The sequence below is a fragment of the Muscardinus avellanarius genome (genome assembly GCF_963383645.1).
Source record: "Muscardinus avellanarius genome assembly, chromosome: 2".
Lineage (NCBI taxonomy): Eukaryota > Metazoa > Chordata > Mammalia > Rodentia > Gliridae > Muscardinus > Muscardinus avellanarius.
In genome coordinates, this window is record NC_137787.1 from 200,366,423 (window position 1) to 200,382,953 (window position 16,531).

A 16,531-nucleotide genomic window follows, 5' to 3' on the forward strand; every position below is an offset into this window, starting at 1 on the left:
GAGGGTACAGTGACCACATGACAATAGCTGTCCTTTTAAACAGCTTTTAAGCTGGCCTCAGTGGTGCACACCTATAATCCCAGTACTTGGGAGGCTGAGATGGGAGGACCGAAGGTTTGAGGACAGCCTTAGCAAGTAATAAGACTCATCAACCCCGTAAGACCTTGTTTCAAAACATAGATAAAATATGGCTGGGTTGTAGCTCAGAGGTAGAATGCCCCTGAATTCAAGCCCAAGTACCAAAAAACAATTTTTTTAGGCTTTGAATGCAGCCAGTTTTCTTTTTCTCTTGGTGAGAACAGCAACACTTATCAGGCAAGTCATCTGCTTGCTACACAGATACAAGCTGTGTCTGTCCAACTCCTCGCTGATAGACGGTGGCTAAGAGGTGGATGCTGTGATGGCCAGAGTTCTCTACAACAGAACCGTCAGAATGCAGACATAACTGTAGATGGGGTGTGTTGGGTTAGGTCACCATCAGAGGCTGTCTGCAGGCTGGAGAGCCACACACCAGTGGCTGCTCCGTCCTGGAAGCCGGAGCCTCAGAACCAGAGAGGCCAGAGCAGCCCCGTCTGAGTCTGAAGGCCTCGAGCCCAGGAGCGCGGCTGGTGAGGGTCCACGCTCAAAGGTTAGAGAATCTGGAGTCTGATGTCCACGGGCAATGGCGTGAAATACACACCCACTGGAAAGGAATGGGGTTGGTGCGCTGGGCCAGGCTTCCCCTTCTGATTTTTCTCCCACCCAGGCCCCCAGCCTACTGGGCAGCGCTGTCCACATTCAGAGTGAGTCTTGTCCACTTGCTTCGCTGACCCCTGGGTGCCACTCATCTCTGGAAACACCCTCACAGACACAGCTGCAAGTGTGCTTACCAATGCTCCAGGCGTCTCTGTCTGGTCAAGTCATAACCAAGGTGAACCATCATAGCGGCCGACATAACATGAAGGCCTGCTAGTTCACGCGTGTTTTCCCCACATGGCCTTTGCACACACACACACACACCCCCAGCCACAGAGGCTCAGGGCGCGGCCCCTTGTTCTCTGCATCCTGGCAGCCCTCTGCCTCCGTGCATGCCCAGCAGCATGCTGAGCCTCCTGCTTGCTTGCTGACGAATCACTACATTTGTGGTAGTGTTGCCTTACTTACTGGGAAGTTACTATGTCTAAAAAGGGCTGTTGCTTTTATCTGTTGTTTTTATTGAGATAACCACTAGTTTTACTAGCCCTCTAGTTACAAAGGTGCATAGGTACTAGAGTGGTCAGCCCCAGCGCTTTTTCCCATACGCCTTCTTAGTCTAGTATGTGGTTCTCAGAACCGAGAAGTTTTCAGATACAGCCATCTAGTGCACTTTGGTAGGGACAGGAGGTGAAGCCACTGTGGGCTTGGCTTTCTCTTCCCCATCTCGAGAGGCTGGCGTGAGTGGGCCTCGGCTGCCCTGCTGGCTGGCGAGGTACAGACGAGAACACCCCAGGCTGAAGGAGCGGCGTGTGCAGAGGATGAAGCCCAGGGCTGCTTACCCTGTGCAAACGTAGAATCCTTACCACTCCACCATCCCACGAAAAAACATCAGTAAGGACTGGGCTGGAGGTGACGGAGAAGGAGGCTTCGAAAGGGAAGGGAGAGCGGAGGCAGAGACAGTGCAGGGTGGGGCTGGTGGGAGAGGCGAGCGTGCAGTCCTGGGATGGCGAGGGCGGAGGGCGTAAAGCCAGGAGATGTGGCTCCCGATTGAAGGAGTCGTTTAGAAGTGCCCACCTGGCCAGGCGTTGGTGAAGGGGATTGGTCTATGTTAGAGATGGAGAGGGAGGGGGCAGGGAAAAGTGATTGACAGAAGTTGATCTGTCGACAGACCCGCCAATGAAATCGAGGTCAGCGCTTAAATAGCTGCATACAGAGGTAGCTGGCATCTGGTACTGTCATCCTGGTGTGTGTGTGTGTGTGTGTGTGTGTGTGTGTGTGTGTGTGCATGCATGTAGGTGAGCACACACACCTCCTACATGGTGGCCAGTGTGCATGTTAGCTCTCAGAATAACCCCTCCTGGATGGCAGCTCAGTAGGGCCTTGGTGAGCCTTACTTACCGGACCTCCTCCCCAGATCGCTGACCAAGCCCACCTGGCCCCCTGTGTCCAGTGGCTAAGGAGCTGGCAGACAAACGAAGGTGCTGGTCGAATTTGGTAATCAGGGGCTTTCCCGGAGAGGCCAGAACTCATTCCCACCTGAGATGCTGGAGGGTATTTCACTTTTTTACCCAGAGCCTTCAGGTCCCAGGCAGGAAGTCAGTTAAGATCTACTCCTTGAATTGAGTGTATAAGACCTATTCAAAATAGACTTAAGCCATTGGTCCGTAAATCTGCCCAGATTGCAATGAAAATCAGCTTCGCTTCAGCAGCTGGAGTGATGGGAGCCACAGATGTCATCATGGGTGTTGTGGTGGGTAACAGAGCAGATGTGGGAGAATAAATAGGAATCAGACATAAAACAGCAGTCTTGGGTGCTGGAGACCTTTGACCACAGGGAGGGCAGCCCTTAAGACGTGGCAATCCATACTTTGGGGGCAGCCCCCTTGTGCCTCCAGTCAGCCCGCCTGCAGGCCCCCGCTGCCTCTCTGCGCCCTTGAGCCCCCTGTCTGGTGTTGAGCCCCCTCTGACCCCACCCCAGCCCGCTGGTTTCTGCCTGCCCGGCTCCTCCCAGGAGCCTCGCCCCGGGTCCACTCCCTGGCCTGAGCCATCTGGGCCCAAGCTTCTGGACCAGATGAGTCAAGGTGAGCCGTCGCCAGCTCTCCACCCAGCACCTCGGGTGATGACCAGGTCGTTCTGCTAATGGAACCCGGGAAGGAAGGGGAGGGATGCTTCTAGACATAGGTCCCTGTGGTGTGTTGTCAAGCTCCAGCACCTACGTCACTCCTCCAGTGCTGGTGGCGGGAGGCAGACCACCTTCCTCATAGAGAGGAGACGTGGTCACAGCTTGCCCTTTGTGTCCAGAAGGGGCGACCGTGTTGTGCGGCAGGAAATGCCAAGCCCCCTCTCCCTGCGCAGCCAGCTGGACCGCTTGTCTCCACCTGCAGGCCTGGGCTCACCCACACCTGAGATCATCCCTCGCCCTGGGCCAGGTATTTCTGAGGAAGCGCTGGCTCATACCTCCTTGGCTGGAGCTCAGCTCTCATTCCAGTGTCTGCAGCCCCAGGCTCCTGGGCCAGGCCGCTGTCTGACGCTAATGACCTTGGACTCAGACAGGACCAGGGTCTCTCAAGCACATCACGACTCTCCCGCAGACCCGAGAGGATGGCTGCCCTTGGCACCATGGTCCAGGAGGGCTACTCGGTCTCTACCAGGCTCCGCCCTTTATTGTGACCTTCTAGTTTGCGTCTGTTTCCCCTCCCCCACCCAGTCCTTGCATGCTTCCTGGGGTACTTACCGCAGTCCCTCATTCTGGAGTTCAACAACCCATGTCCTCTTCATGTGACCTACTGTAAGTATCACGAGAATCAGTACTGTCACTTGGGAAGTGTTGTGGCTCGGCCTGTGGCCTCCAGCGCCCTCCCGCGTGTCAGTTCCCTCGCCAGCACCCACACCCAACACCACCATACAGCGGCTGGCTGTCACGAGCTATCTTATCAGTGGCAAATCACATTTGGAAAACACCACTAGGCTTGGAACTGCCTAAGAACTAGAAGATGACCACATTGGCTAGACATTGCTTGTTAAAATATGTAACTGCAAATACAAAAACATGTGGCTTGTTCCGGGTGCTCGAAACGTCTGCTGCGGCTGTGAGCGGGCGGATGCTCTGGGCATCACCAAGCAGAGCTTAAGCGGGGCCCAAAAGCTGTTGCCGCAAACGCGCTTGGCTCACCTCTCCAGTACCGCAGCCTGGCCTTCTCCCCCTCCCTTGTCTCCAGCTCCATGATGGCAGGCAGCAGCTCTCCCTAACCCGGCTGGGACTCGCGACATACGGCAGTCCATTGGGGGCACTTATCCAAGTGGTCCCCAAGAGTTAAGCTCTGTCTCCAGTGGTGACCACTCAGGACCGTTCTGCGGTGACTGCACGCTTGGGGTGGCCTTGCAGCGCCATTAGAAGAGCAGAGTTGGCTGCATCTCCCACCCACGTCCTGGGGAGAAAGATTTCTTTCTGTGCGTGCCTCTCTGGTTTCCTTCTCCATATACCTTGTCTTGCTAATACCATGTTGGAATTATTTCCTTAATTTCTAAGGCTGCGTGTGCGGAAATGGCTTATATTTCCTGTTTTGATAAACTAACAGAACTTTGCTGGGAACTTTGTTCCCAAGTTGGCTCTCTTTGTTGGCCTCTTTTTGGACTAAAAGGATATTTCCAAACAGTGCAGCTTGACGGGGCTTGTGGCAAACACAAAGACATGTATAGATTATCATGCCTTAAAACATGAAAGATAATTACTTTTAACAATAAGAAAGATTTACCTTTTATGTCACTTAGAATGGGCTATTCAGTACTCCTCTGCGGGGGAGGCTGGGGTTGGATGCGGGGCCATCCAATAGTAAACTATCTGTGAGTTCCCTCAAAGACTCGCTCTTTGTGGCTGGAGGTGTACTGGCTTAGAAAGACTTCCTTGGATAAGCCGTGTCTTGGAACATTTGCAGGACAAAATACTCTTTGTTTCAGGACAGATGAGTTTTGTTCCTGAGTCTTCATATAAATCTGATTAATACTCATTTTTATATGCGAGTTGAAAACAATAGCCAGCATTTTCCCTTTCATTTATATATGTATTGGACCGACTTTAATGTCACTCCTATGTGCAGAAAGCTGATTTCCATAGGTTCTTGCCCTTAATATACATGGACTATTTTTACAGGAAGTTAAGAGAAATAGTCTTCAGGAATCTAAATCCTTTGTGTGTTTTAGTTTCTGACATTCAAATGATCGTTCAACAGGATTTTTTAATGTCCTGACTATTTATACAAATCTGTCACTGGGGGAGCAGCACTGAGCAGTTTTCTGGGCACTATGAAATGGGCCGTGCTTTGGGACTGTGGGCCTGTGCCCCAGGTGGGGAAGGAGCCTCTTTCCTGTCCTCTTGATGGCACCTGGTCCCCAGGGAAGGCAACAGGATACCCCCTCTCCTCGCTGCCATCGGGTTGCTCAAACAGAGGTCATGCCAGCAACCTGTGGGACCGGATATCCTCTCAGTCCTGCAGCTGCCGCTGCTGATCTCTGCTTCGACTCTTCTGAGTCCCATTTAGAAGTGGCAGCAGTCTCTCCAGGCAGCCGAGAGCCAGCAACTCAAGGCACAAGGCTCTGTCCTGGACTGACAGGAATCTGGTTGAGGAAGTGGAGCCTGGGTTTGCTTAGAAGGTCTGTGGATCCTCTCTCCCAGAGGCATAAGACTCGCCAAGGACTCTAGACCATGCAGGGTGTAGGTCGTTGCCTCTGGTCCGTCTCTCTCCCACATCACTGTGAGAGTGCTTCCAGATTCGGCCTCAGTCTCTCGGCCAGCATCTTCACCAGTATTCCTGTGAGGGCTTCTCTGGCCTGCGTCCCTCTCTGCTCTCCTTCTCTCTCGCTGGGACCGGTCTCCATCCCAGGAATCCTCAGGAGAATGGCCACCTTCATCTCTTCCTTGCAATGCAGACAGTTCCCGTGTTTTGTTGTGTTCAAGTGGCTTTGAACTCTCATTTTGGCAAAAACTTACCAACTGTGTTTACTTTTCAAAACCACTCCTGTGGCGTCTACAGCACTGATGACGTCAATAGCTGATGGGATAGGGACATTAATGGTCCATGCCCTCCCAACCTCTTTCATTCCTCTTCCACTCTTGAGGGAGCTGGTGCTGCTGGGGGTGGGTGTCCAGGTTGATGGGTGGCGAGATAGTTGACCAGATGGAGCTGCCTACAGGTCCCTGGCAGTGCTGAAGGAACTGGCAATTCCCTTCTCCTCTTCCCCATCCTTCCTTGATTGGAGTAGCCCCCAATTTGAAATGGCCATGTGTCTGGGAAGCAGCTGGGATGGCTCTTGCCTGGCAAGGACTAGGTGCCCTGACACCTCTGAAACATCTCTGTCCTGGACCGTAAGGCGGCTGTGGATTGAAATCAGGTCCTGACCAGAAGTTGGAATCACAGCAGGGTCAGGCCTCCTGAGCTCATATGAGTGGGCTTTGATTTCACCCAGTTCCAAGTGTTCTTGGGTCCCTGAGGGGGATACTGTGAAGGCCTTGCTCACCCAGTCCTGAAGGCTAGGGGGATACCAGGGGTCTTCTTTTCAAGTTGCGGTCCCCGGGCTAGGTGGGCTTTGTGGGTGAGCACAGAGCAAGACCAAGCATGGGCAGCCCAAGGGACAGGCCTGAGCGGCACGTCTCTAGTAGAACTGGTCCGTTGGCCATGAGTCCTTTGTGCCTGGAGACAAAAGACAAGAGATCCTGGTGAGCAGACGTTGGTGGGTTCAGGTGAGCGGGCAGTGTGGCCCATGGCGGCGGGTGCTCTCCACACCAGCATGGGTCTGTGGCACCTCCTGCCTCAGAACTTCGTCTCCCTCGACATTTTGCCTGTGAGCTCAGTGGCTGGGCACATCTACAGGGCCTCAGAAAGCCGGGAAGGGACTGCAGTGCAGCTGACCTTCTGCTGCCAGGAATTCCGACACAAAAAGAGAACTCAGTGGAGCCTTTAACACACGTCTCTTCTTTGAACCTGTGATTCTGTAGAATGAGAACTGTAAAATGCTTGGGAAAAAGAGGGCAGAGAGAAGGTCTTGCCTTTCTGGAGTCTGAAGAAGCACGGGCCGGGGCGGGTTTGCCGCCTGAGCGGTGAGCGGGGCTGGTCCTTGCGCTCCGGAGTTGATGAGTAGGACTGAGGCTTTGGATTGCACTGAGCGTGCAATCGAGGGGTGGCCTGGTGACGAGGTGGCAGCGTAGGTCTGAGCTGTTAGTACCCTGGTGGGGAGGGGCATGGACCTGGACCCCCCCCATAGAACCCCCCACTCTCCACATCCGAGGCCTCAGGAAGGTATCACATCTTGAGAATGTTCCAGAGCCCCAAATCCTGGCCAGAGAACGCTCAGGTCAGAGACAGGTCCAGTCTGAGAGACCGTCTGGAACACGCACGCAATTAGTAAATATTTCTATTCGTCCTGGAGACCTGACATTCCACCGTGTGCCACCCAGGACTCTCATAGATGGAATGCACAAGGGTCCCTCTGAAGCACAGGCGACGGGAACACTCCCACACGCATGCTGGTGTGCTGGAATGCTGTGGGTGTGGGCTTGGCTTGTGAGGGGCTCCCTCCCGGGGTACACTTATTCTTCATCTCATGAGACGGGGTCCCTGGCAACTGACACATAACTGGAAGCGTGTCGATGCTGGAGACACCCCTGTCACCTTTCCTGGTAGATCCCAAAGCAAGAAAGTACCATTCCATTCTGAACAGGTAGTGGTCCGGTGACTCTAGATGAGTTTCATACCATTAAAATCATTTCAACCATTGAGCTATATACAGAGATTTGGCAAGGGGCTCTAAGGTCAAAATTAAAAATAGCATGTGAAACCCCAGATGGAGAATATGAGTGTGTGCTTTCCCCTCCAGCCTGGGCTGCTCCCTTCTCCTGTGGACAGCAGGCCGAGGAATGGCTAGGTGAACTGGGGACACCAGGCACCTTTTCCTGTCGTGGTCAGGGAGAGCAAGGGTGTGCATGCGTAGGCCCATCCAGCTTTGTCCCCTGATGCCAAATGCAATCCAGGAGCCTGCAGCTGAGCACGGAGCTGTGTTCCTAAAAACCGCACGTTCAAAGCCATGGCACTTAGGAGCCCCATTGTAGGCAAACATCGAAGCCATAAAAAGTCGGCAAAGCCCGGAGTCCTACTTTGAGCGCCTATATGGATTTTTTACATGTTTGCTCTTACACTTTGGATCTCAAGCTGTCTCATTCCCTCAAGAAAGACAGAAACCAAAAAGAGACTGCGCGGGTGCTTGAGGCCTCGGTTTCCTTAAAGGCTTCGCGACTCCTGGACTCTTTGGAATTCTTTACAGCAGTGACTGAAGCCTCACATGCCAGATTGGGTCAAGAATGATGTTTAGAGCACACAGAAAAATGTGGGACTCTCCAGTGGGACTTGGCTGGTAGAGAACTGGCAAGAAGCAGGATTTGACTGCCGAGAGGGGCTGCGGGGCCAAGGGGGACTGTGGCCAGCTGGCTCTGCGCGTCCAGTGTGCACCGTGGACCGAGCCCCAGCTGGGCAGGACCTGCTTAGGGGCACGGGCGCCCAGCGGCAGAGGGCACGGGGAGGGTTCTGGTTCCCATGCTGTCACAGAGGTGTGGTAAGGTTTGGCACTGTGGATGCCAAAAGCTAACTCTGTCCAGGGTTGACCTCAGTGTACCTGTTGCCAGATGGGATGTGTCCAATGAAACAGTGGTCAAGCAGGAAGAGCCAGGCTGATGCCCAGTGACTGCACCACCTACTCTGTGATGGGGCAGGGCTGTTCAGACTCATCTGTGGGGGGGTTGTACCCACTCACCTGTGGGCGGTGGGCTGCACCAACTCGCCTTGGGGGCCTGGACACCAGGGCTGATGCTTGGTCAGTCAGAAAGAGGAGCAGAGGTGAATCTGCTCGTCCCACTCAATGCACTCAGCACGGTGAGCAGTCTGAAGGAGCCCGGCCCCTCTCCACATGGTCGGTCCCCACCCTTTTTCTATCCGAATGTTGAAATCAAGAGTAAGAAACTTCCCCATGGGACTGTGCAGCCAGAGCACCCCTCAGATATCCTGGAACCTCACAGGATTTACATCTGCGTCCAAGAGTGCATTTGTCCCCCAAGGCACTAAATTAGTTCTCAGGAGAACCTCCTCTGCCCATTCCACACTACACAAAACCGTGTCTTGTGGAACGAGAAGGACCTAGTAAAATCCCCCAGCAGGGGTGCCACTGGCAGCAAACACCCGCTATCCTGGGGATGTGCGTGCTGACCTCAGCGAGGGCACGCTGTCATTGTGTGATGCACGTGGTGACCTCAGGGAGGACGCGCTGTTGTGCGTGATGTGCGTGCTGACCTGAGCAAGGGCGTACTGTCCTGGGGGTGTGCGTGGTAGCCTCAGAGAGGGCATGCTGTTGAGCGTGATGTGCGTGCTGACCTGAGCAAGGGCGTACTGTCCTGGGGGTGTGCGTGGTAGCCTCAGAGAGGGCATGCTGTTGAGCGTGGTGTGCATGCTGACCTCAGCGAGGGCGCACTGCCGTGTGTGATGTGCCTGGTGACCGCAGAGGGGACGTGCTGTCCTAGGGGTACGGGTAGTGGGGGCACTGGGCATGTCCCACCGCAGGGGTGAATAGAAACTCTCTATACCTGTCACTTGGTTTTGCTGATAAAATCTACCTAAAACTGTTCTAAAGGATGGCTTCTTAGATATTTTGAATGAATGCTTGGTGGTTAGAATTGTAAGGCCTCTCCGCAGATGGTATTGGGGTGCCTACTGTAGATGATTCTTTCGGGCTAACATTCTCTGCTCTGTGTCTGGTTCCTGCAGGGGGTGAAGAAGTCGGACGTGCCCTGCGGAGGGAGAGACTGCAGCGGCGGCTGTCAGTGCTACCCGGAGAAAGGAGGGCGGGTAAGTCAGAGCAGGCAGTGAATGGCATTCCCCGGCCCTCTCTTGGAAATGGACGTGCCTGTCATTGCCTGATTAAGTCAACTGCACACTGCTCTAGAAAATTGAAGACAAAGATGTTCCTTTTTACCAGAACAAGCAATCATACAGTACAAAATTGGGTCACCTGATACCACTTCTTTTCTCCTGTTCACTGTTATGAATACATACACAGTCATGTCTTGGTACCCATGGGGGCCTGCCTGTGGACATCACAGGACCCTCTGGATATCATATACGGATGCCCACATCCCTTATGTAAAGTGGTGTAGTATTTTCATATGTTATGTACTTTATCTTCTATGCATTAAATCACCTCTAAATTACTTCAAATATGCAATGCAGCATAAGTGCTATTTAACTAGATGTTACACTGTGCTATTTAGGGAATAAAGACAAGAAAAAAGTCTGTATATATTCAGTACAGATGCAGGTTTTTAAAATATTTTCAGTCTGTAGGTGGTTGAATTCATAGATGTGGAACCAGCAGGTGTGGAGCACAGGGTGTGTGTGTGTGTGTGTGTGTGTGTGTGTGTGTGTGTGTGCACACATAATGCAGTGATGTTTTATACTTATATAAACATATTGTAAACGGAGTATATAAAGAAAGGCACAGTCGGAGTCATTCCGCAGTATAGGTATACAAACTGGAGAACGCAGGCAGTTGTACCACTGATAGTGATTCTAAATTTAAAATCCCTCATTCCCCGCAGCTCACTTCACAGATAGCTAAGAAGAAAAACAGCTTTCCCTGAACCGTTACATTACAGCTAGCAGAATTGGACAAGTTGGCCTGATAATTGGGTTTGCTGTGCCCAGTGTTCAGCTGAAGTGACTGGTCTCCCATTCGGTTGCCTTTAAAACAGTATTTGGAAGCCAGGCGTGGTGGTGCATGGCTGTAAGCCCAGCACTTGGGGGCTGAGACAAGAGGATCACAAGTTCGAGGGCAGCCTCAGCAAACAAGGCCCCATTTCCAAACCAAAAACTTTAAAAAGGGCTGGGGTAAAGTGACAGAAGTGGAATGTCCTTGGGTTCAATTCCCAGTACCACACACACATAACTGGTGCTGGGTCTTGGCATTGCTTTTTTTTTTTTTATTGCGGTACTGAGGATTGAACCTAGGGGCATTCTACCTCCAAGCTACACCCCCAGCCCTATTTTTTTATTCTTTATTTGAAAACAGGGTCTCACTAAGTTACAGAGGGCCTCACTAATTAGCTGAGTCTGGCAGTGAACCTGCGACCCTCTGAGGCTGGCAGTGAACCTGCGATCCTCCTGTCTCAGCCTCCCAAGTACTGGGATTACAAGTGTGGCCATCACACCTGGCTGGCATTACTTACTTTTAAAACACAGTGTCACAGTGTTTCTATTTGCATGTCCCAGTCCAGTGTGTGTGTGTGTGTGTGTGTGTGTGTGTGTGTGTGTTGTGGAGTAATAATTTCATTTTATGCCCCAGACTTGCACATTCTAATCCTGGGGTTCACGCAGTTCCCTCTGGAATCTGCTTGTCTCTACCTTGTTTGGTGAACACGAGGTTGTGGGAGGCAGCCGGAGTTCTTGCCAGCATTGCCTGGTTACTGTAGGAAAGAGCAGTCCTGTGACCTCGCAGGTTCAACCTGGTAGAATTCTGAAGTCAGCCTTTAAGGTAGCTGTTCCCACTCCTGCCACTGGGCAGAGCCCACCTCGTGGGGGGCGTGGCACTGGGGCGTGGGCGTTAGGCCATTTTGGGGTTGTCTCACCACTCGAGTCCTCTCTGCAAAGTCTTACAGGTGCCCTTCATGCCTCCTCGTAGAGGAGGTGGTCGTACTGCGTCCTGTGACTGGTCACGCTCCCCGTGGTGAACACCACACTCAAGACCCACCTCCTCGAAGCCGCCTGTGCGCGTGCCAGGCCGTCGGGCACCTCGGCTCTCAGATCTAGCGAGGGCTCCTCTGCCTGGACCAGGGACTCTATGCTGTAGGAACAGTGGCTGACGTCACTTAGCAGCATTTAAGGACAATATTTCTTGACTATTTTTGCCTCTCATGAGATTTAGACTTCCTCTAGGCCCCTGGCCATTGATTTCCCCAGTGTGGACAGGATCAGTCAGTGGGGAGAGTGGGTGTCTGTAGACTCTGCTCCCGGAACTTGGCCGGCTCAGCTTCCCGTGGGCATGGAAGAGAGAATCAGTGGTGTCGGCTCAGCGGGGCCAGCCTGTGCCGGCCGCACCTGGGCTCTGGGGCCCCTGCCCTCTCTGGAATCAGCCAAACAGAACCCAAACAAGCCACCAGCAGCCCGGCGACTCTGCTCTTTTTCACTTTCTGTGATTTCCTACTGCAGAACTAATATATTAAAATTTTCCGTGCTGCCTTTACAGGAATTTTCTTCTCAAGTAAAGACAGCTTGTTCTTTTCTTTTTTTTTCTTTTTTTTTTTTTTGTGACACTAGAGATGTAACCCAGGGCGCTCTACCTCTCAGCTGCACCCCCAGCTCCGTGTGTGTGTGTGTGTGTGTGTGTGTGTGTGTGTGTGTGTGGTACTAGAGATGTAACCCAGGGCGCTCTACCTCTCAGCTGCACCCCCAGCTCCTATTAAATGTGTGTGTGTGTGGTGCTGGGGATTGAACTTAGGGACATTCTACCCCCAAGCTACACCTCCAGCCTGATTTTTATTCCTTATTTTGAAACAGGGTCTCACTAAGTTAGAGAGGGCCTCACTAAGTAGCTGAGGCTGGCCACAAACCCGAATCCTCCTGTCTCAGCCTTCCAAGTGCTGGGATTATAAGCATGCACCACCATGCCTGGCTCGCGCGCGTGTGTGTGTGTGTGTGTGTGCGTGTGTATGTATGTGCGTGTGTATGTGTGTGTGTATGTGCGTGCGTGTGCGTGTGTGTGTAATTTTTTTCCTGAAACAGGGTCTCACTACATTGCCGAGGGTCTTCCCAAGTGTCTGAAGCTGGCCTCTACCCTGCAATCCTCCTGAATCAGCCTCCCAAGTACACTGAGACTCCAGGTGTGCACCACCACTCCTGCAAGCCTCCTAGTTCCGACTATTTCAACGTGTACTGGCATCAGCCGGTCATGCACTCTCCTGTTGTGCCCAAGATCTCCTCAGAGAGGCTTTTAGGGAGTGTGTTTCTAGGGGCCCTCGGGCTCTGTGATGGGGTAAGTCCGCAGCATAGACACTGAGCCCTGGATGTTGCCCGGTGTCCTAACTGAGGAAGCACCTGGGTTTGTTTTTAGACATTGCCAAATAAAGTGAAAAGCCGCTGCCTCTGGTTAACCTGATAAACACTGGTGATCTAATACTCAGCGTGGGCTTGGCTTTGCTCCAGTTATTCAGGCAGGGTTTTTTGACACTGATTAAATTAAGTGGATATTTGGCAGCCATATGAGTGATTCCTACACAAAACAAAGGAAGCGGTGGCCCCTGTGCGGCCCAGTGTCCTGCACACAGGTGCCCTTCCCGTGCTCAGGGTGCAGAGCAGGGCATGACGCTGAGACCCATGCCAGGGCGGGGCCCGCACAGCCACTGGGAGGTTGGCTCGGTCAGCCACAGCCGTCCAGTTAGTCAGTGACCCACTACGCCTCGGTCAGTAAGACCAAAGAAATGGCTGCGGGGGAAGGTAGGCGACACCCTGGCGAGGGGGAAGAGCAATTGCTTGATGCCAGACATCACCTAGTGTGCTCCTGAGGAGGCGACTCCCCTTCATTATTGAGATGTAGACTATATTAGTACTAAACCTGGTGTATGTGAACTGAACGCTTACTGCTTAACAGATTTGCCCAGACGTGTTTCTGAGAGAGCGGGGCCATTTCTGCCCTGCTTTTGCTTGGATCATATTTTGTAAGTAACATAATACACAAAAATAGCAGCTGTCGGAGCGCGGGGTCCAGAGGCTGCGTGCATGGCCTGTTCTTTCCCAGAGCGTCCCTGGGGTCACCGGCCGTTTGTTTTCCCCACGGTGCTACTGTAGCGCAATGAAAACACCTCCCTGCCGACCGGCCTCGCCCAGGCCCGGCTAACACAGCCGTATAAGGACATGGTACCCTAGTCGGTGTGCATCTCACCATGGTGACAGCCAGCGCAGGCTCTGAGTCCTGGGTAACTTTTGGACTCTTATGCAGAAACCACCAGCATGTCTGTGGATTCTCCTTCCAAATCATTCTCATGTTACCAAGTGAAATGGCTTTGTATAAAATGTATCCTGCCTGATTCTTGGCTTGGGATTCTCATGGTAGGGAGAGAACTGCTTCTTGCACACAGAACCACCAGCCCCTGAACAGTTTCAGCCAGCCCACAGGGCTGGGTAGAAAGTCAGAGGGACTGAGGCAGAGCATCCGGCTCTCTGTTTTCCCTGCTCAGAGCTGGGGCAGGTGCCGGGGACAATCCAGCCACGTCCTGTAGCTCACACCCAGACTGTGGCAGAGGCCTGAGCAAAGCCCACGTCCGGGTACCCCAATGCACTTTTGCTGGATCTCCCATGTGGCTGGGCGCTCTTCTGCCACCTCTTGGAGGTGGGCAGTGGGCAGACAGGAGCAGAGCAAAATGTGATCCTTGGCTCTTGGTGGGCTCAGGGGGAGCGATCCTGAAATAGAAGGAGACCCCCTACCCTGAGGGTCCACCTGCCAGCAGCTTGGGAGCCTCGCCTCTGAGGTGGGCTGCAGCCTGGCCAAGGGTGCGCCCAGTCATAAACCTTACCCTGCCGTGCAAATGACCAGGAGTTCAAAATGAAACCGAATTTTCTCTGTGAAAAGAGTCTGTATGAATCTGAAAGCCCCTGTTGGGTGGTAAAGGCAGGTCAGCTCAGAATGTGTAAGGCGTATAGCACCAGAACTCAAGGAGGCTTCCAAAGTCCTTGCAGCCCTGCCTGCATCAGAGCGAGGTGTGGGACAGGCCCGGGCCGCTCTGGCCTCCCGCAGACACTGACGAGAGGGATGTGCAGCCTCCTGCACACTCATCTCGGTGTCCTAGCCCAGAGAGGACAGCACGTCCTCCAGAAGCCACAGCTGCGGCCTGCCCTCCGGCGACCGTCGTGTCCACACACGGCTCTCAGCCACCCTCAGAACCATGGGGTCTTCTTTAGTGGACTCTGAAGCAGCGGTCCTCCAGCTCCTGCTACGACAGTGGCTCGGCCGCTCAGTCAGTCATCGTTTCTGTGGGGAAAGAGGTTTGGACAAGGGCTGCCTGCCACATCAATTGCAGATAGCATCATGCTGTGCAAGTGACATTTTTTGTCGCCTCTTCCAGAGGAGAAGAGCTGGCCGCCCGAGCAAGGGCTTGCACTCTCCTTCAGGGCTCAGTGTGGGTGCCGTGTATTGCGTCAGCCGTGACACTGAGACTCTGGCCCCCAGAAGGGGCCGCACCAGTGAGCAGCAAGGGCTGTCCCTTACAGCATGGTGCCCGGGGTGGTCCAGAGACTGCCAGCCAGCGTGGGCTGTCAGAGCCGGGCAGCAGGGGCACGGGGAGATGGAAGGTGGGGAGACAGCTGCGCCGGCCAGGGCCAGGGGACCGGCCCTGGGAGACTTCAACCCCGGCCAGGCTCGGAGCCCTGTGGGGAGCTGGGGAGGGTTCAAGTTTGGGATCCATTCAATCTCTACCCAGTTGTAGACAAAGAACAAGACACCAGAGACCTGAAACTTGGTCCCTAATGCAGAGAGATTACATTTAGCCGCAGCTGGCCACTGACATTTAAAAACAATATTTTTTCATCCAGCAAATACTTCTCTCTCATGTGTCAGGTGCCACGTGGGCGCCAAGAACAGAGACACGCAGGAAGCGGGCAGCGTCCCTGGTCTGGGCACTGATGGCCGGGGCATGTCCCCCCAGGACCCGGCCTCAGCGTGTTCAGGTGTGCTGCCCAGGGTGGCTGCTTGAGGCCTGGAATCATGGCCAGTGTGCGCAGAGCTGATGCCAGGCTTTCCTTTATTGTAAGGAATTAAAGCTCGTGTGGAACAGGCCCGACTTGCCCGGGCACCCCACTGGAGTCCACTCTAGACGTGGGGCTGGAGGGAGGGGCGGGGACAGTCACTGCGGAGGAGTATTCCAGACGGTAACACCGAGGCAAGGAAAGGACGATAGAAAGCCAGGGATTCCTGAAAGGAAGGCCAGGACTTGCAACCTACTGAGCTTATACCTTTAGAAAAGATGTTATCTAAAGGAAACAGGCCCGGGACACAGCCCGGGAAGGGGAATTCCTGAAGGCTTCGTCACCTGGCCCTCCCCCTGCCCTGTGTGTCTTGCTTTTCCAGCACTAGCCCGACCCAGACACTCTTGGCCCTCTGAGCACTCCTGGCGTGCTGGCATCGGTACAGGCAGCCCTGGCAGCCCGGCCCGGGGCTTCCAGCACGATGCAGCCCTCCCTGGACTGGCAGGCTTGGAGGAAGCAAATTCCTGAAGTAGGCATTTAACTAACTCTTATAGAAATGAGGTGGTTATCCTGCTAGGGAAGAGAGAAGCAACTGCAGTTTCTGGGACTCCTCCTCTCCCTTTCCGTCCCCCGTGAAGAATATTAAATATCAAAAGACTGTTCCTGGGAGGCTGAGACAAGAGGACTGCGGGTTGGAGGCCAGCCTCAGCAATCAGCAAGACCCTGTTTCAAAATAAAAAATAATAAGAGCTAGGAGTGTAGCTAAGAGGTAGACTGCCCCTGGGTTCGGCTTCTAATACAATAAATAAATTCATAAATAAATACTTTTATAACGCCACTCAGGATTTGACACCAAAAAAGATTAAAGTTCACCCAAAAGGAACAAATACTTTATGAAAATGACAAAAATTGTTTTAATATCACTCCCCTGAACAGACTTTACATCAGCATGGACAGGGTCTGATCACTGAAAGTTGGGGTCCCAGGGGCTGGGTGGATTTGAGTAGAGTACATGTTTATCATGCACGAGGCCCAGGGTAAGACCCTCCTCCTCCCAAAAACAAGTTAGTGCTTAGAGGACATTTTTA

The 16,531-nt window shown here is 53.2% G+C and overlaps 1 protein-coding gene across 1 annotated transcript in view; it reads left to right on the plus strand.

The window, feature by feature from the left end:
- COL4A2 (collagen type IV alpha 2 chain) overlaps positions 1 to 16,531 on the plus strand; it is a gene marked incomplete at both ends in the record, with an annotated part of 160,090 nt that overhangs the window by 33,902 nt on the left and 109,657 nt on the right. The window contains one exon of the mRNA XM_080689505.1: positions 9,480 to 9,560. Within this exon, the coding sequence (XP_080545631.1) occupies positions 9,480 to 9,560 (81 nt within the window). The remainder of the gene's footprint in view (positions 1 to 9,479; positions 9,561 to 16,531) is intronic.